The sequence below is a fragment of the Nyctibius grandis genome, chromosome Z, assembly GCF_013368605.1.
Source record: "Nyctibius grandis isolate bNycGra1 chromosome Z, bNycGra1.pri, whole genome shotgun sequence".
Lineage (NCBI taxonomy): Eukaryota > Metazoa > Chordata > Aves > Nyctibiiformes > Nyctibiidae > Nyctibius > Nyctibius grandis.
The window spans coordinates 18,580,277-18,606,438 of record NC_090695.1 but is presented as its reverse complement, the minus strand read 5'-3'; the positions used below and the strand labels follow the sequence as shown (position 1 = coordinate 18,606,438).

At 38.0% G+C, this 26,162-nt stretch overlaps 1 protein-coding gene across 2 annotated transcripts; it reads left to right on the top strand.

Annotated features, from left to right (window-relative positions):
• MIER3 (MIER family member 3) lies at positions 1-25,392 on the top strand. Of its 2 annotated transcripts, none has more exons than XM_068422305.1 (12): positions 1-40; positions 2,264-2,409; positions 4,336-4,470; positions 5,902-6,022; positions 11,133-11,218; positions 11,417-11,489; positions 13,983-14,134; positions 14,594-14,675; positions 18,958-19,049; positions 20,943-21,070; positions 21,234-21,379; positions 21,464-25,392. In XM_068422305.1, exons 2-12 carry the CDS (start codon positions 2,311-2,313, stop codon positions 21,919-21,921), a joined length of 1,572 nt encoding a protein of 523 aa, XP_068278406.1. In that variant the 5' UTR covers positions 1-40; positions 2,264-2,310; the 3' UTR covers positions 21,922-25,392. The 2 variants fall into 2 exon arrangements, with proteins under 2 accessions (XP_068278406.1, XP_068278405.1); XM_068422304.1 differs by having other exon boundaries at positions 18,955-19,049.
• The last annotated feature ends 770 nt before the right edge of the window (positions 25,393-26,162 follow it).

Here is a 26,162-nt window from a genome sequence, read left to right as displayed (position 1 = left end):
CTCCTCTCCCCACAGGCTTCCTTTGGGAGTTCGAGCCCAGGTGCGTCCTCACCCACCTCCTGCTCCGGCACCTGGCCTGCCGCCCGCACGCCACTCTCTGCTTCTTGCTCCTTCCCAAATTTATCCACTCGTAGCTTTCCTAACGTTTCATGTGCACGTAATTAACCGCCTGCCAGATTTTTAAGAGAAGGAGATGGGCGCTGTGGAGTCCTTCCCTTAACTCCGGTTGCAGTTAGTAATTGGCTGCTTGGAACCCAAAATGAAAACAAAGTTTTGTAGCACTTTTAAGTCAGCATCTCAGTAAAGCCACGTAGCCTGGAGAGAGACTGCTTCTCTACTGCTGATAACTACAGGCTTGTGTAAATTTTTGACTTCTCGGTAATAACAGAAAATGTTTAAAATCGTAATGATAAGTAATTTTGAAGGCTTTAAGTGCTGTTAGGGTTCTTTGGAATACTTTACCCCAGCAAGCATAGTTAACATCAACAGGGCTACTCTCGGAAGAAGTATTTGGGGAATGTATTTGCTTCTGTGTACCTGCTTTCTGTCTTGGCTGTTTGTCATCTTTTTTTAACTACTCTTCTGAAATTTATTGAGCTTCTATTTTTTTATATGATTTTAAATATTTTAAATGGGATATTAAGTATTCAGAGTTACGAAAGAAGTGGGACTTTTTTATCTCACGTCTGTGAGTGGAATAAAACTTCCACTTGAGTTACTCAAACATAAAATGAATTAGAACAGTGATTAGAAGCAATAATCGTGAGCACATATGTATATAAATGTATATTAGATTAAGGCAGTTGACACTTGTTTACAACTGGATCAGGATGCGATCGCCAACAGCAGGAAAATTCAACACATAATGTCATTATTGTAATTGGAGTAGTGTTATAAGCTATACTGAAAGTTCTGTGAGACCATAATATGAATAGCATGTGAATAAAAAACATTTTTGTCCTGAGTGTTTCTCTACAGTATGATATTACAAACTTTCACAGTATTGTCTTAAGCAAGCTAAACAGACAAAGTTTACTTTAATTACCTGCATATAAGGACTGAACACTTAGCATAATTGCTGAAAAATTAATTAGGTGCTTTAAGACTCAGGACTGTTAGTATATACAACTGTCTCTTTCAAGGCTGGAAGCAGTGCAAAGAGGGATACTGGTCCATTTTTTTGAAAAGGATTGAAAATCTGTGACTACTTCCTTCAAAAGTCTAAAGAAGTTCTTACATGGAAATAATTCTTAATAAACCTTTTCTTTGCTACTTGTAAGCCAAGGATTACAACAGAGCACTGGTATGTAAGAACTAGAAGGGAAAACCAGAAGTAAAAGAGAAATATCCTAATGTGTTTCTTCTCTCCATCCTGAAAGCTGTAAGAAAGTGAACATTAAAGAACAAAACAACCCTGTAGTTCAGTGATTTTCGTTGTAAAACACTTAGCAGTGCAGAATACTTGCATCTTTAAAACTTGTTGAATCTAATGATAACCTTTCTAGCAGTTGACAAAATGCACTTAAAATAACAACTACTTTTTTGATGACTTATGACTATCCTCTTGAGTAATGAAAATGTGTCTGTTGGACCACAGAGCTGTCACAATGGCTTGTTAATTGATCCATTACAAGCATTTTGTTATTTCCAGTATATTTTCCTCACTATTTCTTGAAACTCTGCTGTGTTTATTCTTCCTTTTTAGATCAACTGCGAAGTTAATAAAACATCTATCTGTGAGACTAAACTAGTCTGAAGCAAGTCTCACTTTATTTTGCTGTTAGTAGGAAGCTGATTCATAACCTAAAGTAGCTGTTTACCAGTGAAAAACTATGCTAGTTACCATATAAATCACATACATAGAATCAGAGTCTATAAATCAGAGTCTTGCTGCATCTGAAATCTTGTGACGTGTGTGCTTTGTACCTTAATGATGATTCCAAGGATGTTTTGAAAAATCTTTTATTCAGTAAAATATTGATTTGGGATTGTCTTTCCTGAAACTTTGTTTCAGTAGTTTAGGTACTTCTGCCAAGTGCTCTATACTGCAAGAGAGAAAACTGAACCTATTACTTACAAATACGTAAAGGGAAGGCCAGCTAAAATAGCTGAATTTGTCAAATAGTTAGGAATTTGTTCCAGTTACTCCATTGAGAGTTGTGACTCTATATGTAAAGGAATGCAGGCAAACGTATTTTTTTCTGTGACGTAATTTCATGTGTTGGTATAGAAAAAAATTACTGAAATGAGGTTTTTTTGATAGTTGGCTCTTTATCTTCTGAGGATCATGACTTTGACCCATCTGCTGAAATGCTGGTACATGATTATGATGATGAGCGAACTCTTGAAGAAGAGGAAATGATGGAAGAAAGCAAAAATTTCAGCTCTGAAATTGAAGATTTAGAAAAGGTAGGAGTGACTTGCTCTCTCGTTAATGTCCATACATGTTGTAACTTTTCTAGTGAAAAGAACACTTGACCTGTTCTTCAGTTTGTATTGTATAATGCAAGTTCCTGCAACACGCCTTTGCAGCTTGTTTAAAAAAAAAAAGAAAATCAAGTTTGGTTAGGATATAGCAGTGCATCATCACAAAAAGGCTCAACTTAGCTTCTGAAAGATATTAATGTTATGTTCATATTGTTTTTCATTTAGTAGTCATTTCACTTTGGTAGAGAAACCACTGAAGCAGGTTTGAGAGTCCTGTCATCTAATATCACTTCATCCTGTCATCTAATATTACTTCTAAGTTTGTAAGTTGGATGTAAGTTGAAACTACATTTTTTGTACTGTTAAGTGACAGCTGTATTTCATTCTGTTGGTCAGGTTTTGCTTTTCCAGTATGCAAACAAACAGTCCTGTTGTAGGCATGATGGATCACGTTAATTTGCTACATAAATGGTAGTTCTATGTCTTAGTTTCAACAGTTTGGCATTCGGTAGGTGTACAAAATGACCAGTGTGCTCTCTGGCTTTTCCTATTCCATTTTACGCTCTTTAATTACATGTTTTTCCTATTTACACCTGTTGTTCATCTGTGGCAGTGCATCACCATTTTAAATGTCTGCTGAATGCTGAACACCCACAAACGGGTGCTGCTTGCATTATTGTTCGGTGACCCACTTATGCCACTCAGCATAACTGTAGATTTTGGTCAACAGTGTTCCAGGAAAGTGTAATTTTTAGCATCAAATATGAAGCTGTGTTTTTGTAGTCCATGTAAAAACCAATTTTCTAAATGAGGAGGTGGCACAAGTTGGCACTGTTTATACTCCTGGTTGGTCTTTTTTTTTTGATCCTGCTACCTTTACCATTACATTTTTGCTGATGATGAACTTGCAATTATAATAGTGAAGCAGCTTGCCAAGTCTGGTGGTTAAAATGGCGTTGTTACTCCACAAAATGATCTTATTACTTCTGTAATAGAAGGAAGAAGAACTGAGAGCTACTTATCTTAAACACTTATTACTTTAGGTCCCGATCCTGGAAAGACTTGGACATGAGTTTACGTTTACCCATTGTGAAAGTCTTTGCAGGACTAAGACCTTAGCTGACTAAAGAAAACAAGTAATTTAATCAGTATGTGAGTTCAACAAGAAATTTTTAAAGGCAATACAACTTCTAAAGGTATAAATATTGGAAAATATTTTTAATATTTTGATGACTTGAATCAGGTAACTAAAAAAATCTCCACTGTTTTATTAATTGCATTAGGATGCAAGTATGATGATATTTACTAAAATCACTTGGTCAAAAGCTGTTGGAAAAAACAAGTTATAAACCAAGCCTTTCTCTTGATTTTTGCCTTCTCTATCATTAGCTGTCTTTCTCCTATTACCTCTCAGCGATCTTTATAAAATACATTGTGTGGGAGATGGAAAGGAGGGCTTAAAAATTGTTATATTGGTTTACTTTTATGGGGTTTTGCACACTTGCAGCTGTAACTGTGTAGGACTAAAGTCTTTCTGTATTTCTCTCTTGTAGGGGGGTTGTTAGTGTTTCTAGGATATCTTCTATCTTGAGGAAATGTAGGCAAATCACGCTGTACAGTATGAATCAGATAAGGACCAAATTTTTAATAATTACTCTTTACTTTCATCCAGTAAACAGTTTTCTTCAGTGGCTTGATGAGACTTCACTACATGCCAAGAGACATGGTTAGGAATTATTTCAGTCGTGTGCCTGAAAGCATTTTAATCAAGATTCCTGCTTTCAATTAAAATTTTCTTTGTTTGTTTTTTTACTTTTGTTTTTCAAAATACGTCTTATCCTTTTAGGCCTGAACTGTTCACAAGTATTTGGCAATATGTTGAAATGTTTATGAATCTTCTTGTATTAGGAAGGAAACATGCCATTGGAAGATTTACTGGCATTCTATGGCTATGAACCCACGATTCCAGTTATGGCAGGTTCCAGCGCAGATAGCTCTCCAAGTGAACTTGCAGATGAACTTCCGGATATGACTCTAGATAAAGTAAGTCAGAACCGTTTTCCCATGTATTACGGTTTAAAAGCAGAAATCCACATGACCTTAAATTGTATTTCACTATCTGTTGATGTTACAAAATATGAATCTTTGTCAGTTTCAGTATACAATATTACTCTGAATTCATTCTTTTTCAAGGATATTGAGGATCTGATTCTAATTTTAATAATCACATGTACCAATGCATAACAACTTTAGTGGCACTATATGACTACAAAGGAGAAATGAGTAAGTTAACAGATCTTCTAAAACACATTAAAGAACTTTAAATAGGTGGGTTTTTTTTAATAGAAGTGGGATTTTTTTTTATAATGTATGCAATGTCCAGAAATAATTCTGGCTTCCAGGACACATGTCAAGTATCAAAAAGTTTGTGGATAACTTGAAAATGCATTCCTGAATGCTTTGGAATGTTGCTTTCAAATCTATATCATTTGGAAAGGTCTCAAGGTCTCAGCTTTGGGGAGTGGAGAGAGATTGTTTTATGTGCAGTCACTATATATGTTGCATTGCTGATGTAAAAACCTGAAACTTCACTTTCTGTAGTTTGCAAACTAGCTTTGAATTCTGAGATTTTAATCTGATCTTTGTCTATAAAGCATATGTAGCTAGTAGTTTGGATTATAAAGTATGTATGTAGTAAGTATATGTTTTTTTGTTTTTTTTTTTTTTTACTTTCTGTAAGTATGATGTAATGGTAAACTCCACAGAAAGGAGGGTATAATGATGGCTCTGCACATCTGACTCTCATTAGAATTCACGATTGTGTTGAGGCTACAAAAATGTTGTCGGCTTGTTGTCTAATACAGTTCTTTCCCTTCCTAACCTCTATACAGAGGGGTTTAAACATGTCTCTGCTAGTGGAGGAAGTGTGTTTTTTCTTTCTTAATATCCTTTTTTTTTAACCTACAGAAACATCAGGTTTTTTGTGTTTTGGGAAGTTAACAGGTTGTCTATTATCTGTAACTGTCCTCTCAGCAAAAGTCTACAAAAGTGCCTGGCTGTTTTATTTTTTTTTCCCAGAGTTTCAGGGGTAACAGCCTTTAAAAGCTTCAGTATATCTGTGGTGCAAAGAATGACAGAATTCTAAAGATTTCAGGTAGTTTCCACTGGCATTTTTGATTGGAAGCAGTTGGAGGAACATCTGAGATTGATGCTTGCGGAAGTTACTTCTTGTGCATTTATTTTAATAGAATACAAAGGGGAAATGAACCCCTGTGAAATGAATAGTTATATTTGTTCTTAGATTTAGGAGAGCAAACTAGCTTTTTAATTAAGGGAGTATGTTCTGCTAAATTTACTTACAGTAAAATAATTTATTTTAATTATTAGAGACTTACAATTTGCTGAATCTAAATGCTCACCAGTCTATACTTAATAGTCAGTCTGAGGTTGTATTTTTTTATTTTTATGATACAGGAGGAAATTGCTAAAGACCTCTTGTCAGGTGATGATGAAGAAACACAGTCCTCTGCTGATGACTTGACACCATCAGTTACTTCACATGAGGCTACTGACTTCTTTCCTCGTCCATTAAGATGTAGGAAACCTAATTTTATAATAGTACTCAAAAAGTCTTAGCATTATGTATAGCTTCCTAGCTTAAAATATCAAAATTGCAGAGTAGTGCTGAAATCACTGGGAACTGAGAATCAGTGCTTTGCGGGATGTTGTACATCAATGTTTATTTGGTTGGTATTACTGATTACCTAAAAGGCTTAGATTTGATACTGTGCTCAAAGCACAAGCAAAATTTCTCCACAAATACAGTAACTTCATAATTAATAGTTAATGTGGTATTGAGGAACACTCTTCATGATTTTCAATATGTTAGTGAATTACATGAATATGTAATCCATTCTTTTAAATTAAGTGTTTTTCTACTAAAATTTTTGCTGCAGCTTTTAAGCCAGTGACTCCTCTGTGCAGCCTGTGGATGTGAACTGGGATGCGGTTTCTTTGTGATTATTTACCTTCACACATTAAACACTTTTCCATAGGACTTCATGGGGTGAGCCAAAGTGGTTTTATATGGAATAGGGCCTATAAACCCATGACCACCAAAGTTTCACTACCCTTGGAGATATTTTGGGAAAGAACTGAGAACCAGTGGTTCAGTTATCCAACCTGGATGAGCTATTCCTCATTGCCTGATGGCAGCTCATTTGTTCACTGGTGTACTAGAGTTAGTGTGGAGGATTTTTATCACAGTTTTAATTTGGCAAGTATCTTAAGCTGTTCCTGGGGGATTTCATCCCTCTAGAGAAGGGGGATGATAAAGGGGATGTGCTGCCTCACTCATCAGCAGTCATAGCCCTTTTCATACTGCTGATTGTGTAATAAGTATAAGACATTTGTATTGAAAGAGATACAAAACCCTTAAAAATTAAAATGCCCTTTTTTCAGTTAAGCAAACCCCGAACTTGCTGGCACTTAAACATTGCTTGTGAACTGTTAATGAATATGACACTGAAAGTGTGGCAGCTTTATAGGAAAAATGATTAGACTCTTGTCTTACTGAGGATTAAAAAACAGCTATCCTTGTTTTCAGCTATTACAGTTTTCTATCAGAATGTTACTTTCTCTATTAGAACTTTTGGCTGGAGATTTTAAAATTGAATATCCACCATTTCGGGGAGGGAGATGTCAGTTCGCTGTGCTGTTGGCAGTTTCGTGTTTTTTTCTGATCTCTGTCCATTTCTCAGATACGAAGATAACATTAAGTTTTAAGATAAACATGTCTTAATACATAACATAGGTTATTTTATTAAATTTGCATTAATTGGAAAAAATAATTGCCTTTGATTATCCAGGCATATTGTTATTTCGTGCATTCAGGTTAGCTTCTTGCTTGCTACTTCTAACAACAAAAAGAGATAGGCTGGTGATTGTAGTAATGACTAAAGAAGAGCCTCAGTCCCTATAGTCTGGGATGTTGTCTCTGATGTTGATTCTCTTTAGTTCTGATGAAGCTAAAACTGCAACCCTATGTATACGTTGTTTCTGAAGTTTAAGAATACAAAATAACTTTAATCATATCAGAGCTCTAGATTCCATTCTGCCAGGGATTGTACGACTATAAAAATAGAATTACTTCAGAACCCAGTACCACAGCATTCGAGATCCTAAAATCTAAGTTCTTCTGTGAAGTACTGTATTTGAATTGCTTGGAGTACTCTCCTATATTTCTTCCTAAGGAAAAAAAAAAGGACAAGAGTGGAATAAGTGGTCTTTTGCTGTCTTTTGCTTATTCCATTTTGTATCTCTCTCGTGTATCTTCACTGTATGCTGAGGCAGCCTTGTTTAAAGGAATGTTTTGAATGCCCCTTAAAACTGCTGATGAAAGCTTTTAGTAGGTAATAAAGACATGCCTTCAACTTTTGCCTGTACACCAATGCACGCAGCATGGGGAATAAGCAGGAGGAGTTAGAAATCCGTGTTCGGTCGAGGGGCTATGATCTAGTGGCAATTACAGAGACTTGGTGGGATGCCTCGCATGACTGGAATGTGGTCATGGATGGCTATGTCCTGTTCAGGAAAGACAGGCCGCTAAGGAGAGGTGGTGGAGTTGCTCTTTATGTGAGTGAGCAGCTAGAATGTATTGAGTTCTGTCCAGGGGCGGATCAGGAGCGAGGTGAGAGTTTGTGGGTGCGAATTAAGGGGCAGGCTGGCAGGGGTGATACTGTTGTGGGTGTCTATTACAGGCCACCGGATCAGGATGAGGACGGTGATGAGGCCTTCTACAGGCAGCTGAGAGCAGTCTCGCAATTACAGGGCCTGGTTGTTGTGGGGGATTTCAACTACCCTGATATTTGCTGGGAGGCCTACTCAGCCAGCCATTCTCAGTCCAGGAGGTTCCTCCAGTGCATTGATGATAACTTTCTGATGCAAATGGTGGATGAGCCAACTAGGAGAGGAGGGCTGCTGGATCTGATCCTCACTAACAAGGAGGGTCTGGTTGAAGAGGTGAAGGTTGAGGGCAGCCTTGGTTGTAGCGACCATGAGATGGTAGAGTTCAGGATCTCATGTGGCAGGAACAGAATAGCTAGCAGAATCACAACCCTGAACTTCAGTAGGGCCAACTTTGGCCTTTTCAAGCAATTGCTAGGGGAAATCCCATGGGACAGGGTACTAGAAGGTAAGGGGGCCCAAGATAGTTGGTTAGCATTCAAGGACTGCTTCTTCCGAGCTCAAGATCAGAGCATCCCAGCAGGTAGGAAGTCAAGGAAGGGGACCAGGAGACCTGCATGGTTGAACAGGGAACTGCTGGGCAAACTCAAGTGGAAGAAGAAGGTGTACAGATCGTGGAAGGAGGGGCTGGCCACTTGGGAGGAATATAAGTCTGTTGTCAGAGGATGTAGGGAGGCAACTAGGAAAGCTAAGGCCTCCTTGGAATTAAACCTTGCAAGAGAGGTCAAGGACAACAGAAAGGGCTTCTTCAAATACATTGCAGGTAAAGCCAACACTAGAGGCAATGTAGGCCCACTAATGAATGAGGTGGGGGTCCTGGAGACAGAGGATAAAAAGAAGGCGGAGTTACTGAATGCCTTCTTTGCCTCTGTCTATACTGTTGGAGGCTGTCCTGAGGAGCCCTGGACCCCTGCGGCCTCAGAAGAAGTCAGGATAGAGGAGGAATCTGTCTTGGTTGATGAGGGCTGGGTCAGGGACCAATTAAGCAACCTGGACGTCCATAAATCCATGGGCCCTGATGGGATGCACCCGCGGGTGCTGAGGGAGCTGGCGGAAGTCATTGCTAGGCCACTCTCCATCATCTTTACTAAGTCGTGGGCAACGGGAGAGGTGCCTGAGGACTGGAGGAAAGCGAATGTCACTCCAGTCTTCAAAAAGGGCAGGAAGGAGGACCCGGGTAACTATAGACCGGTCAGCCTCACCTCCATCCCCGGAAAGGTGATGGAGCAACTTGTCCTTGGTGCTGTCTCTAGGCACATCAAGGATAGGGGGATCATTAGGGGCACTCAGCATGGCTTCACCAACGGGAAGTCATGCTCAACCAACTTGATAGCCTTTTATGAGGATGTTACCCGGTGGATAGATGATGGTAAAGCTGTGGATGTGGTCTATCTCAATTTCAGTAAAGCGTTTGACACAGTCTCCCACAGCATCCTCGCAGCTAAACTGTGGAAGTGTGGTCTGGATGATCGGGTAGTGAGGTGGATGGTGAACTGGCTGAAGGAAAGAAGGCAGAGAGTGGTGGTCAATGGGACAGAGTCCAGTTGGAGGTCTGTGTCTAGCGGAGTTCCGCAAGGGTCGGTTCTGGGACCAGTTCTATTCAATATATTCATTAATGACTTGGATGAGGGAATAGAGTGCGCTGTCAGCAAGTTCGCTGATGACACAAAACTGGGAGGAGTGGCTGAGATGCCGGAAGGCTGCGCAGCCATTCAGAGAGACCTGGACAGGCTGGAGAGTTGGGCGGGGAGAAATTTAATGAAATATAACAAGGGCAAGTGTAGAGTCCTGCATCTGGGCAAGAACAACCCCATGTACCAGTACAAGTTGGGGACAGAGCTGTTGGAGAGCAGCGTAGGGGAAAGGGACCTGGGGGTCCTAGTGGACAACAGGATGACCATGAGCCAGCAGTGTGCCCTTGTGGCCAAGAAGGCCAATGGCATCCTGGGGTGTATTAGAAGGGGTGTGGTCAGCAGGTCGAGAGAGGTTCTCCTCCCCCTCTACTCTGCCCTGGTGAGGCCGCATCTGGAGTATTGTGTCCAGTTCTGGGCCCCTCAGTTCAAGAAGGACAGGGAACTGCTAGAGAGAGTCCAGCGCAGAGCCACGAAGATGATTAAGGGAGTGGAACATCTCCCTTATGAGGAGAGGCTGAGGGAGCTGGGTCTCTTTAGCTTAGAGAAGAGGAGACTGAGGGGTGACCTCATTAATGTTTATAAATATGTAAAGGGCAAGTGTCAAGAGGATGGAGCCAGGCTCTTCTCAGTGACATCCCTTGACAGGACAAGGGGCAATGGGTGCAAGCTGGAGCACAGGAGGTTCCACTTAAATTTGAGGAAAAACTTCTTTACTGTAAGGGTGACTGAACACTGGAACAGGCTGCCCAGAGAGGTTGTGGAGTCTCCTTCTCTGGAGACATTCAAAACCCGCCTGGACGCGTTCCTGTGTGATATGGTCTAGGTAATCCTGCCCCGGCAGGGGGATTGGACTAGATGATCTTTTGAGGTCCCTTCCAATCCCTAACATTCTGTGATTCTGTGATTCTGTGATTCTGTGAACTTTACTTTCTTTGTGATTAACCTGAGGCTAAGTCATAGCCCTGAAAGTTTTCTGTTTTTCTCATACCTTTTCTGTAAGGTATAAGCCTTTATTGAGAAAATTGATGAAGAAAAATGGTCTCATTCCCTTTTGACTGTTAGGAATATAGTAGATTATCTCAGTTACAGTGATGATAAATGTTTCAGTTCTGCAGTATACAAGTATGAGTGCCTTCTGACTTCATGCTAGTTTGATAGAAATGTAGATTAACAGACTTCTGATAGAAGTGTACATCAACAGATTCATGATAAGTGTCTCCCAGAATAAAAGGAGGTGCTCCTTTCAAAAGTAAAGGATATCTTGTTCTGTGTTTGAACTGAAAATTCTTCTTAGCTAAAAACAAACTAACTTATTTGTCTCTGAAGCAAACACTACATGTGATGGAGATAAGGAATCAGATGCTGAAGATGTAGAGGCAGACAATGGTAATTCATCTGAAGATCTGAGAAAGGTAATAATTATATCTTTAAAAAAAAAGTTTAAAAAACTTTATTGTTAAGAAAATGCATTAAGATTTATAGTACTTATCTAAAATAGTACCTTAATTCTGGAATTCTCTGCCAAATGCCAGGTTAATGGCATTTTTAATGCTTCTGTACACAAATACTAAGTTGATACCTTTCTCTTCTCATTTTTATTACATCTTCAGGAAATAATGGTTGGTTCACAGTACCAGGCTGAAATTCCACCTTACCTTGGCAGATACAGTGATGATGAAAAACGTAAGTTCTTTTCACTGTTCTACTTTTTCTTTTATGTTTATACATAGAAGTTGATAGAAAAAAAGTTACTTAAATTTGTAAGGTAAATTCAGTGGCTTAGTTAAAGTCTCAGAGACCTTAAAAAAAACCCAAAAGCACTAGAAAACTGAAGTAACACAACTACATAATTATATCTCAGAAATGTGATTCTTCAACTTTGAGAGGACATCCTCAAGGAAACATTGAGTGTGGATTATAGTGTTAATTCTGAAGTATCTAGTAATATTAGGAGGCAACAAATTGTAGGTCAGGGAAATATTTTCATCAGTATCATAACTGAGCTATAAGCATGTAACTTAGTTTACACTGGAGATCTTCAATATTTTTCTTTGCTTGTTTTTTGGCAAGCACAACAGTGTGGGTTACAAAATGCATATGGAAAACAAAGCAATAAAGTATTTTAAATTTCCATAGCACAAGTAGAAGATGTAGTTCCTGATACAATGTCTTTTAAAAAATATGTTTTTAGTATGATGTTATTCTAGTGTAAATTAGGTTAAAAATGGCAATTGTGCTAGAGTAGAAAAAATAACTTATTTAATAGAGTTTTATTTTGTATCTTTAGAAACCTTCACTATGAGAAAAGTATAGCACATATAGCTGTGGAATTCAAAAAGCAAACAATGGGGTGGAACAGCTGTGAAATGAAGGAACAGTTTGGGGCATATGTTAATAAATGAAGGGCGTTCTGTTTTTTTCTGTAAATTTTCAATATTCTGTAAGTTCCTGTGTTCTAACTGTAACATTTCATGAGAATGTTATTCTGGTGAAGTATATAAATTCTTTTCACCATTACCAGCTGCTTTTTTGAAGAATGATCCTTTGCAATAGAGAAGAAGAATGTTTGGTATGGATGGAGCTGGAAGCATTAGCAAGTTAACATCTCTTGTGTTGCTTAAGAGACCTGGGGAAGTCTCCTGTTTTCTAAGACTCGAGCATGATGCTTGTGGGATTGTAAGAAATGGAGGAGTAAGAACCAGATTTATTTGTATAGTCCTTTTACTGTTTACACATCTTGACTTCTTGTCAGCCAAGAACTAGAGAAGTGCCAGTAACCAGAGGATGACCAGGAGGGGGTTAATCTGACAACTTTCTCTGTAATGAGCTGGTGTTAGAACCAGTGAGAGCCTTGTTTGCTGACATGGCCAAGAACAAAGCGGTAGTTGCCAGACTGGAGAGCCTGAGGAGCTCCTCTTGAGATTATCGGTCATGGACTCCAGCAAGAAGTGGTAGGTTGTCTTAGTTGATGAAGGAGGTCGAAGCTGAGCGACAGGAGTGCTAGGAGAGGTTGGACCTGGCTGTAGAGGTGGAGGATTCTGTGAAGCCTCTTCTGTACTCCATGAAGAGCTTGTGGTGGCAAACGGGGGCTTATATTTCTGCTGTGTAGTCTCAGGTACCAGAATTGTGCTAGAAGGCAGTTCTGCTCTTCTATAAACCTTATACTGGTAACGTGTCTGTTTGAAAGCTTTCCATGTTCTTAAGCCGTAACAGAACTTTCAGAGGAGATGTGATTTTATTCCTCACCTTAGCTTAATGTTGTTTTCTGCAGTTTTATGAGATTTGAGAATCTTCATCTCTTCTACTGTAACAGCCATTATGCTTGTGTGTTTGAATTTAATAATTCCCTAATTTTGTATCGCCAAGAGAGTACGTGAAACATGATGTGCAATGTTAATCACATCTATTGGTAAGAGTAAAGGATTTATAGTTTAGTCTATAATTGAAACATGTGCACAGACTAACAAAGGTTCAGGCCAGCTCTTGGGTTTTTCCAATATATTGTCTTTCAAATAAGCTACTTAAGAGGTGCATACATGATTTCAATATACTGTGAAGGAGGACTGTACATCCTGATTGCTTGTAAAGTATGCAACATACAAGTTCTTAACAGCATTCAGTTGTTAGTGAATGGAAAACCAACTACCACATTGAGACCTAGATTTCCGTTCTGTTAAGTAATTTTTGGCAAATTTTAGTTGAAAATTACCAGTTAGCCACCTCTTCTCTTTTTTTTTTTTCTTTTTGACATGTAATATTTGAAATATTAAAGTAATATCCTACACTGTTTTACTGTAAACTATAGTTTATTTTTTGGAAACAGCTGAATAAAACTGTGAATGATTTTGGTAGTTTGTTTATATGAAGATGATAAATACATATGCGTAATTTGACTTGAATCACTGTCACCAAGCTGCTCCTCTGTAAAGACTCTTCGGCTCAAGAGTTCAGTCCCTTATCTCATCCCCACGGAACCTGAATCTCTTTGCCGTGTCACACTGCAGTCTGTCACTTAACTGAGGCTTTTGGGGAAAAAGTGAGCTGCAATTTAAAAGTGGCGTGATGATGCTTGATTTGATTACTTCTGTGTTCCTGTTCTTTGTCTTTTGAAATAGCTTTTAATGTTACAGCCTTAAAAATGTCACACCTGGCGTTAATGGATTTCTGTTTTAACAGCCTATGAAAATGAAGACCATTTACTTTGGAAACCTGATGTGATCTCAGAAAGTAAAGTTAAAGAATACCTTTTTGAAACCTCCTTAAGAACAGGAAATGAAAAAATGATTGGCAGAATTCCTGAAGGACTACATACACGGGACAGTGAACAAGTATGTTTTATATCCTGTTCCATTTGTGACACATTGCTTTGTAATTAACATGTGTTCTCTTTCTCTGCCTTGTGTTATAAAGGCAGCAATACTCAATTTCTTTATTTTTTCAAATTAGATGTTATTGGGGTCAGGATCTTATTTGTAATTTTAAGCACATGCTTAAAATTATGAGTGTTTGAATGCTGGCAGTGTTGTGATCTGTGATATTTCTGATTCCCATGCTGACAAATTCAGCTTTTTTAATAATTGCATATAATGTTTTATATTTACTTAATTAAACCTTGCCTCAACTTTTGGATGGTTTTGCTTTTGGTTGTTATTTTAAAATTTTCATCGTGTATAAAGATAAATCCTCTTTTTTTACATTAGATGTGCTCACTGAAACACTAGTTTTAGAGGTCTAGATTGGATGTTTGCAAACTTTGACTCTTTCTAAAGATGTTTTCTATTTTATAGGCACTGTATGAACTTCTTAAAAGTAGCCATAATGTTAAAGAAGCAATTGAGAGATACTGCTCAAATGGAAAGGCATCTCAGGGTAAGAGAGAGAACCTGTTTTTTCAGAAATGTGTGTTTGAAAAAAAAGAGATTAAAAAAAAGTTGTGTAGAAAAACCTTGAGTAAGAATCAGGTGGATGAGCACATCCATTTCCATGATGTCTTTAGCACAGATTAGGTATAATCTGATTGTGGGCCAGTTGGAAATTCCTGCTAGAGAAGTTTGCAACTTGTATAAAGGTTGAGGATCAGCTTTTCACTTTCCCTTCTTTCCTCCATTGCTGTTGTAACAATGGCACAGACTGCAGAGACGGGTGGGAGGAGTGGTGATTTTGCTCCCATAAGGCAGTTCTCATCCACATTATAGTGTCTTTTTCAGATCATGATCAGTTGTAATCTGATTACATTTATACCAAAATCAGGAGAACATAGCTGGCTATATAAATAGGTCCCCCTCTCTTCCTCACTGTGCTAATGTTGTGCTATGCCAACCCTAAACTGGTTCTACCATATAGTTCCATAGGTCTTTGGTAGAGCATGGAGAGCTTTGTTGAAGTTTACAGTGGAAAATGAGCTTCCATCTTGTTTGTCCCTAACTTTGTTACTCCCTTAAATGTAAATCCGTTTATCATTTAGCAAAGACAGTTCTTTGTCCTGTGTTTTAACATATTTATTACATAAAGCAGAAATGGAGTTTGAGCCCTGGTATAAATTGGTACTCTGGGAGATATTCCCTACTCAGAACTGGATCCAAAGGGAACTTGAGTATTTACAAGTTTGGTGCTGTGAAAGCTAAGTATCTAAGGTAAAGCTGAAGGGGACAGTAAGGACTATCAGAGCAGTGCTTCAAAAAGCTCATGTACAAGAAGAGGTTGTGTAGACCTAAACAATAAGGTAGTATCAGTGGCAGGGTTGTATCCTAAATCCCATGCCTCTCTAGGATTTAGGTTCCTGTTTTGCGATTGAAAAACACCTGCCCATTTGTGGTTCAGAGCCCAAAATTCTATTCTAAGGACTAGTACTTACACTCCCCCGTCCCGCCCGCGGTCAGATGGGATTTGTTATACCCTCATTAAAAATGGTAAAGGATGATAATACTGTCCGTGCCTGTCTCTTAGAGTCACTGTTATGCTATGATCTACTCTACCCACTGAAGTTCGCTGCTATTCTCAAGATGAGAATTAAAAATCCACCACTCCCAAGATAATTTCTTAACAGTGAGACTTTACATGGGGATCTTTTCTTCTCTTTGAAGGTTGAGAACTCTGTAGTAAGGAGTGCAAAATTAATGGGGCAAGAAAGAAAGAAAATGGCCTTGCAGTGGAATGATTATCTCCTTCATCTAGGAGCAGAAAGGTCTTGGTTCCAGTGTCTGCTTCCAGAAATGTTTTCAAATGTGTTTTTCTTCCCCCCATTGGCTTTAAATGTCAGCTGAATGGAAACTTTTTGGATCACCATTAGGAATGTAAGATGCCTGAAATATCCCTTCTTAATTATATATAGACCCAAAGCCATAATCAAGATAGGAAGGCAACAATACTTGAGACAAAACTGACCTATTCAAATAGTTGGAGCTACTTTTGTTAAAAGTCTTGCTCTTTTTTAGTGATTTTGTTGTTGTTGTTGTTTGTAAAAGTAAAATTCAGTTTTAGAAACTGCAGGTTTTATCTTAAAAAAGATTTGCATTTTTATCTTAAAAAAAGATTTGCAGTTCCTTCTTAAGAAGTCTGAAAGGGTTATTTGTGGGATCTTTAGGAGCAGATGTGTGGTTGGTTTGTTCGGAATTTCCTGATACCCTTTGTTTTTCAAAGGGTGGATCAGACTAAATATAGTTGCAGTCATCTGACCCTGTATGGCTACCCGAGGTATGCCTAGCACTAAGGCTTTCCTCCACAGTTGATTATGCCTTTTTCAGGGGTCCGCTACCTTACCAGGGAGTTTCTGAGATTGGGGAAAGTGTTGGGGGTTCTGGGGAGTCTGTCTTATTTGCCAGATCTGTCTGCTGTGTGCATCAGCTCAGGATCACCCTGCTGGTGTCGGTTCATCCCACCCCATTTCTCAACTATGATTTACAATGCCATGTGTCGAGTCTGCCCAGGTCGGGATGGGTCAGAGTCAGGGTTGGCCATCCTGACTCTCCTGAGCATTATGTTCCTTGTTTTGTCTTATTGCATCCCTTTTTGCAATGAGGTACAATTTTAAAACAGCTGGGGCTCCCCTTATTAGTGGCTTCGTGTCTTTGGGGTCTACAGGGGCAGAGATAGGGTAGTCACCATGGGCACCTCTGTTGTTTGTAGCCTGAAGGCAGGCTGCTTTTGTAAGGGCAGTAAAAAGTTCACTTAGTGATCTTATGAGTATAGCAGTGGGCTCCCCTCTATCCCAAGGGTCTACGCCTCCTGCCAAGTATGCTACTGGGCAGGTAATAGAGTGTGGTTCAGTGTTAGGGGATGGTCCCTTGTTCAAGTACACTCCTGGTCCCCTAAAGCCATCCTCATCTAACATAATACAATCTCCTCCAGTTAAGGAGACATGCCCGAGATAGTCATTCTTGCTTTCACCATGCTTCTGCCCGTACTTTTTGTGCAGATTGGCCAGTTGAAGGGGGTCCCATGGAGTGGTCATTATGGTATTTCGCCAGTTACCCCCTTGAGGTCCGGCACATACCTCATTTTTAATAATAGGGGCTACCTTAAATTCTGATTCATCTAATTCATTGTCATCGCTAAGTTCTTCATTGGGGTCCTCAGAAACATCTCTGTCCCAGTCTTCTGGGGAAATTATTAGCTTATGAATTTTTACAGGATCTGGGGGGTTTGGGGACCCAAATCATCATGAGTTCTACTTTATCCTCTACCTCCCTATATTTTAGTTTTTCCTCTCCCAGCTGTTTAAGCAATTGGTCTATTCACAGAGGTAACAGCATTTCTTGTTGCTTTCTTTATTCAGCCTCATCTTGTAACATTCTCATTTCTTGTCCTTCACATTCCTTATATTGATAAGCAGCTCCTAAATACCTCTTCAACATCTTGTATATTGTTATTACCTTCTCTTTACCATCTTTCAGTTTCCCTCTTAAAAGGTTCAATTGTTCTTTTATCTTATTCCAATTATCCTGCTTTTCACGCACCCAGTCATCTGAAAATTTCAGTGAAGGGTTAACTCTGTGCCTCTCTAAGCAGTCAGTGACTGAATCCACTGTCCTGCCAACTATGCCAATTTTTGTCACAGGTGAATTATTAAGAAAAGTCATCATTATGCAGTTAACTAAAAGGTTTTATTAATGATTAAATGATCAAATTATAATTAATTGGTTATTGTCAATTAAATTGTAATTAAGCAATAATTGAATAGTAACTAAACAGTGATTTAACAATGATTTAACAATAATTAATCAATAATTAGGATGTGGTCAAACACTACTGTTACTACACTTCTAGTAATTAAGCCATAGCTTGATACATATATACATGTGGCTAGCATACAATACACTTTTAGGCTTAATGTAAAATGTCACTTACTTTGTTACAGCCATCAGGAGCTGAGCAAGGGGTATCTCAATCCTGAAGGCTCATCTTGAGAGGTGTTCCTTCCCTGCTTAAGGAGAGGTCACCTCTGTGCAGCCTGCTGCTGAACAGAAGAGCTCAGTGGGCTTGAGGAGGGGGCTGCAGATATTTATAGTGTAAAGTGCCTGACTCATAGTCAACCCCCTCTTTGGTGCAGGTGTGCAGCTGTAGCAGTTTTGGTTTTGTCTAGTCTTAGCTCAGGCTGATACTGCTAGCTCCTGATTAGACATGGCCTAAACTCCTTGGTTCCTGAGAAGATACGGGCTAGCACAGTTCTCACGGTTTGCAGAGCAGGGCTGATCCCAGTCAGGCTTTCGTGTCGGTGATGCCTGAATCAAAGTACTGCTCACTCAGTCAAAGCGGGGGCATCTGTCACAACAGGCTGTTCCTTCACTCTTTTCTCCAACAACCACTGTTCTTTGCTGTGTGAGAAGAAATATTGAGGAAAATTATCTCCCTTATACCTTGGTGATGTTAACAAACCTTGTTTCTTTTGATGACAAACTTATTAAGAAATAACAAATTAAATCTTTTGAATGTCCTTTGCCCTCAAGGATAAAAGATTTCAGAAATCCGACTCTTTTATGAGTCTTTATAAAGACGAATTTTAGATTTCAGGTAGGCTATCTGTACAGTAGGGTAAAGACCATGGATCTAAATAACTGAACTGTTTCTTTCTTAGCAACAAATATTTTATTCTTTGTAAATGGTTAGTGAGTGAAATCAAGTTTATCATGCTACTTTTGTAATTCTTTAGAAGAGATGACAGCATGGACAGAAGAAGAATGCAGAAGCTTTGAACACGCACTTCTAATTTATGGAAAAGACTTTCATCTCATACAGAAAAACAAGGTTAGTATTTTACAGTTAAATGGAAGAACTGGGAGATGATATGATGCTGAAAATCTGTAAAAGCAATACATTTGTCAGAAGCCATGCAGAAGAGTGAAACAAAACCCAACGTACTAAAATCAGCTTGGCATTTTTGTGATAATTTTTCCTCAGATGTCATTGGAAAAGCTAGGCATTGCAAGATCAGTCAATGTATTATCTCTGAAATAGACTTATGTTGATATTACTTCCATTTATGCATTTATATTATAGTTTAGTTTAAATGTTTGCTTCTCCTAGGAGTACGGTATTTCCATACCATGGCTGTGGGAGGTGAAAATGCATCTTTACTTATTTTTGTCACCAGGAAGGTGCTAAGTTTACAGAAACAGGCTTAGCTCTTTGTGTTTTCAGAAAGCGTAGCCATCTATCAGTACTCTGTTTTCTGGCCGGTGAAGGAGTTCTGATCTTGATCTGGATTGCTTCTAATGGACATCTCTGTGCCTGAAGAATAGGGATTTTTTTTTTTTTATCAAAAAGCAACAGTTGACAATACGGATGTTTCAAAATTTTATGTCTATCTCCTTCATGCTTTGATACCACCCTGAAGGCTTTTTTTCTTTAGGAGTTTGGTGCTTTTGTTGTATTTCAGGTAGCTTTCTAGGGTTGTGGTTGCTGTTCAACAACAGTCAGCTGGTCCTGCTCAAGACCTGGTTTAAGCTGTCCTAAATAATATTTGGGTGGTTCAGATTTTAAATGGACCTTACCAATAAACAGTAATTCATCAGAGATGCAAAGAAATAATTTTAAAAAAATTTTTTCCAACATCCAACAAAGTACATGCGTTGATGTATCTGTCACTATGGACCAGAATTTGTCTAAGAAATCCATCGGATTATTTTCCAAGTAGGTAAAATGCCAGAAACTTTAGGGAAAGTTCTGGGACCCAGCATAAGCTGATGTCACTCGTATATGGAAAATATCAGTTAGACAAGATTTAATGCGTGGGGAAATTTAACAACAGATGTTTCCTTATCACTGTACTGCAAAGTGTTGTTAATGGGGACTTTATATACTAGCACATGGACATGTGTTCATTTCCTCCTCTGCCTGGTATGTGTTTGTCTAAACTAGCAAGGTTTACTACTACACCCAAGGCATTTTGGAGTTGCCTCTGATGTTTCTGTAAGTTTGATTAAGCTCAAGTATAGTTTACTGCCAGACTATATCTGGATGGAGTTGTATATTCTAGTTGTAAAACTTAAACTGGCACTGTGAGCTGATGATGATGTGAAATGTTTCTGCATCTACAAATTGATACAGTTTATAAAAATATAGGTACAAGTAATGACTTTTTCTCAAAGAATCTGCCTTCACATAGCAACCTCCACTTTGGGTTGGAGAGACAAACAGTTAATGTGTAGCAAAATGAGTCTTTCTTTTGAGTCCTTTATACCTTCTCAACAAGGCTACAATTTTATTTTGTTGTTTAAGCATTTACTGTTGTGATTATCTGTTGTCAAAGCCTCCACAGTTCCGGACTTTCCCAAAAGGAATAAGTACCCAACGTCTTTTCTGCTTGACTTCTCTTAGGTCATTGATTTGCTCAGCTTTTTCCATCTTAAGAGAGAGTCTATCTTACAGTTTTAAAAAATGTTATATATATTTATATATAAATGCTTCAGATGTAGATACAGTTTCAATCTAGTTTTAAAGAAACCCAATAATGCATACAGTAGAACAAATGTAATACTTACTTGAAACTGTAGATTTCTTTGAAGTCTCCTAATTTAATTCGTTTGTTCCAGATACTAAAACAATAAAACTGGCAGTATTGCAGAAATGGGAATTGAGGAGATGACAAAACATAAAGTCTTTGCATTAATCTTGTCAATTCTTCTTGCCGCCTTTTAGGTAAGAACCAGAACAGTTGCTGAGTGTGTGGCTTTCTATTACATGTGGAAAAAGTCAGAACGTTACGATTACTTTGCTCAGCAAACAAGATTTGGAAAGAAGAGATACAACCATCATCCAGGAGTTACGTAAGTAAGATGTTCTTGGAATACGTTTTCTGTTGCAAATCTGTTCTTTCTGTCATTGCAGTGTAGTGCTGCAGTGGCTGTGGCAACAGAAATTAAATCCATCACCATTTTTAGGCCTTGTTTTCTGGTTAAATAATACATTGTGGATGCAATGTTCTTTTAGGGACTACATGGATCGTTTGGTGGATGAAGCAGAAGCCCTTGGTGGAGCAGTGCATTCTTCAGCCTTAACATCTAATAGTCGAACAGAAACCATTCCTGATCAACAGCTAAGCATTCTGAACTCTATCACTGCCAATGAGTTGACAGGTAAATCAAGAAAAAAAAAGATCTTTTTTGTTGTAACTACGCAAACAACTATTTCATTTGCATTTGTGTTCATCTTTTTTCCAGCACTGACAAATAGTGTAGCTACAGTCTGCCACACTTCAGACGTGAACTGCCTGGATGATGCCTTTCCTCCTATGGACAGCTTACCCCGAGCAACAGTTAACCATGTGCCTGTTGGAACAGAAGAATTGCTTAACTTGCCTAGCAATGGTGAAAGTGATTGTTTTAATTTATTTGAGACTGGCTTTTATCATTCAGAGCTAAACCCAATGAACATGTGCAGTGAGGAGACAGAAAGACCTGCAAAGAGATTGAAAATGGGAATTGCTGTCCCAGAGTCTTTCATGAATGATGTCTCTGTAAATAACCTTGCTGTGGACTTCGAGAACCACACACACCATATTACCAGTGCCAAAATGGCTGTTTCAGTGGCTGACTTCAGCAGTCTATCTGCAAATGAGACAAATGGTTTTATCAGTACCCACACTCTTCACCAACATGCTGCCCTTCACTCAGAATGACTGTGGAAAACTAAACAAACAGTGGGTACTTTATGCAGTAGTGGTAAACTTGATGGGAGCTATCAGGTTTGCTTAGTCTTTCACTGGAAGTTTGAACTTTATGACATCAGTGATGTCTTTGTATGTATAGAACTATATCTTGATTTATCAAGAGTAATTTCTTTTTTCAGTCCATAAATGTGGAAATGTCATAGGATGTTCAGCAGAGTTTGGGACTAAGAGAACTCTGTGGTACAGCTTTAAGCTCTGCTTCAATTTTTGTTAAAGCCTGTAGACGGAGGCCACAGTTTCAAAACCAGCACAGAAGTTCTGAACAGATTGGAGTGGCTTTTTAGTCTAAGTTACTTTTGCTGTAACGGATGCAGTGGAATAACAGTGTTTACAGGTACTGATCCTGATCCCTGCTCAATGTAGCATTTTTTTTTTTTCTTATAAAGGCAGGGATGAGTTTCTTTAATTTAAACTGCACAAACATACAAGGATGTTTTTTAAATGGAACCTTCTCTCATGTGATACTAAACTAGAGCACTTCAGTTTACAAAACAGCAAGTTCATCTTGGTGGAAGCTAGCGCAAGGGACTTAACATGAGTAAAGTGTGAAGACCTACACTTTGATGCTGTTGCAAAATTATAGGCCATGGCTACCTTACACAGAAGTAATTATGCTGCCATAGGTGTCTGTGTACTTCAGACTTAGTTTCTGGCTTAAACAGATGCGGTTTAGGCCATATTGTATTCGGATGGGTTTTGTCCACAACTTTGAAGAGTAATGTAATGCCTACCTTAACTTTTCTAAGGCACCTGATGTTGTGTAAAGCTACCATCTGCACAACTTAGGATTTACCATCCAACAAACAGTCTACATTTGGAAGACATCTTACATTGTTTGGAGCACTGCAGTTCAAAGTGTTACAGTGTTGAGGGACTATCTAGTTTATATAAGAATAGTGGAACCTTGAAGTATGTATTTGAAAGTTTTTCTTTAGTGTAGATTGCGTTTATTTGTTTTGGCAAGTCATTGGCTCAAAAATGGCACTTCACTACCTTGGTCAAATAGGAAAGGATGAGTAAAAATGTTTCCCGTAAAAGCAACTATTTAACTTCAGTAAATTTTTGTTTTGAACATTGAGTGCAATTTAGCCATCTAGGAAGTTTGTCTTGCAAATGTTTGTTCTAATTGTTGCAGGAGAGTCAAACCAAACATAGTATTGGCTTGCAACATGTTGTAGCATACAGCTTGCAGGGTTTTGTAATGAGAATCTGAACCTTACTTCAGTAGGATTACCCCTTTCCCTCTCTACTTTTTCTTTGCACTGTTTATGTTACAAATTTAATTGCCACTAATTTTTTTTCATTATTCAAGTGATTAAGTTTGCATTGTTGATACTTGTTAATTGTTGCTTCAAGGTTATGCTGAGTAATTAGAAAGTAGTGACTTTAATATTTGAAAGGGAAGAGGGTATTTATTATGCATACTGTGAACTGCATTGACATCCTGAGTTTTGGATGCAGCATATGGAGTTTTCTTTGCAGCATTGTAATGAAGATTGCTTTGAAGTGTTTATGCAATAGCACATTTACCATATTAAAAACAAATTAGTTTAGCACAGTGGACAAAAGTAGAGATAATTTTGTAATCAGTTCTTAACTTACACATCCTAAATATGTAACTTTGCTAAGTACACAGTAAATAACCGGTAGCCTTGGCCCTGTGTTGTACTGACATTTTTAGCCAAGCCATCAGCTTCTTGTTGCTGTGTTTTGTGCTGAACTTTGTACCTTGTTTCTTTTGTTTATGAATCCACACATTTTATGTAATTTTGTAAAATACTGGCCATAATCCTCCATTGTTATACATTCAAGTTTATCTATGGGTTTACAGTGAGTGGCTGGTCTGTATAAAGATCATTATACAAAGATGGCTGAATGCTTATACCAGTTGCACTTAAATGAACATGCCCATTCTCATTTGCTGATTCAGTAGTATATTCAGTTTATCTATGCATTGCTGGGCTCTTAATGTAGACAGAGACTTGTCTAAAGTTTGGGTTGTCAGCAAGTTGAATGGACACTTTAGTTATTTAATAAAGACTTTTGACCAAAATTCAGAAAATGATACGAGAGAAAAATGAATTCTGGCTAGTCTAATAGATTTTTAAATGCTGATCTTATTTAGCCTGTTGGCTAGCTAGCTGGTATCGTTTACTTTTAATTCCTTGTTAAAATGAGGCAATAATTTGCAAGATTTTGTAAATATGTAAATTCTTCATATCTTTTTAGATATCTATTTCAATATTTTCTGACTACTTCTGTGTATAGTAACATTTTTGTGCATGCTTGATGTGACATTCATAAATTTGTACCACTATGACTTTATCCATGTAAAATAGCTATTTATTGAATTTTTCTTTTAAAAGCTGGACTTACTTATTTTTCTCTCAGTTTAAACATGTAAAAGGAGAACTTGTTACTGTTTATTAAAAGAATTGCGTTTTGAAAGTTGGCATGAAGATAACTGAATTGCAACCATAGGAAGAAATGACATTGCCTTAGTTCTTAGATGGTGAAGCACAATTCTTGTAACAAACTGTGATGAATTCTTTGTCCTTTGCCACACTTTTTCTTCATACAAACAAACCAAAAAATCCATAATGGGCAAATGCAGTGTTGGTAAATGTATCCTTTTTATGTACAGGGAATCTGAAGAGGGTAGCTGATTCATTTAGAAGTGTAACTGGTGCTGTGATTATAGCAATACTTTTACTTTGGTTAGTCATACGTCATCTTCTTATACTAGGTTTTTAATTGTTTAGTTTTCCTCTTGTCATGGTCAAACTGCTGAATTTACTTGAAGGATGTACAATACTGTTTGAAGAATACTAAATTGTGTTCAGTTAGGTCAATGAGTTGTGCAATTGTTTCCTGTTTTTAATTTTTAAAACTGAGGGTCAAAAATAGAGGAGAACTTCAGATCAAGTAGAACATAGTGATACTACTTAATTTAACCAAAGTCTAGTGAATATTTCAACTTTGAATGTAAACTAATGGATAAACTGACCAACAGGGACACTATTTGCCCAGCATTACAAGCACATTGTCTACAGACAGGGAAACTAAATACAGTAATTTATAAAATAATGACAAGGTTACTACTATTTTTTTTATTGCTATTTTTAATTGAAAGAAGAAGGAAGATACTATCAATTGTAAAATACAGTAGAAATGGTTGTAGTAGTCCTAATAAAACAAGAGATTCCAGTTATTCTGAGTTCAAATTAAGTACCCTGTGCATAACAACAAATCTAGTGACAATCGGAACGTGTTAGTATCAGATATTCAAGAGGAAGTCGCTATTGTTGCATTGGTTTTAATATTTGTACATAAACACTGATTTTTTTGAGCATTATTTTGTATTTGTTGTACTTTAATACCTGGTGTACAGTTCCAGAAATAAATGTCTGGAAACCTTTATTTACTTGTAAAGCTTTTCATGCATCTGCACTACATTTGCTACTTCATTTTCAGAAATACTTAGCAATAACTCAACACATTTTAAGAACTCTGTGTGCTGTTAAAGTGCATGCTACCATGCTACATAATATTACATAGAGAAGAGGGAAAAATGCAGCATGCAGTGATGCAGTTAAAATAGTAAGTAATGATTTCCCTCAAACATTAAAACGTTACAGCTTAAGTACAGCAAAATCTTAGGTGGGACTTAAGCGTAGCTTCAGAGTAATGCATCACAGCAGTATAACCCAGTATTCAAACTATGTGGTAAGTGTGGGGAACACATTCCTGTTCTCTCGTGTTAGAAAACTTGCCCAAATACTTAAATCCGTGTCAAGCTAGATTACAGGTGTGAATACAAAAATTTTACTCGGCTTAGGCCTTAATGTTAAGTTATACTATTTGAAATGCTTTTGGTCTTGATTTTCCTTTGCCTCAAGAAAATGATGCTAATCCTGGACCCTGAAAAGCACTGTATTACTTCTAAGATCTTGCATACCAATTCTGTCAAAGGCCAGAATTAGTTAGTGCTGTGCTTTCCTAGGCCCAGTGTGCCTGTTTTTGAAATGTCTGGCACAATAAAGCTTTTGGTAAAGAAACGGTTACTTACATTTTAATTAGATAGGAGTGCAAGCTGATACAACTCTGAACAGCAGAAGTTGTAATTTGCCAAGTGATGTAATGAGCTTTGCTTCCCCTGATGAAGAGATGCGAGGTGTCTTTGTAATGAT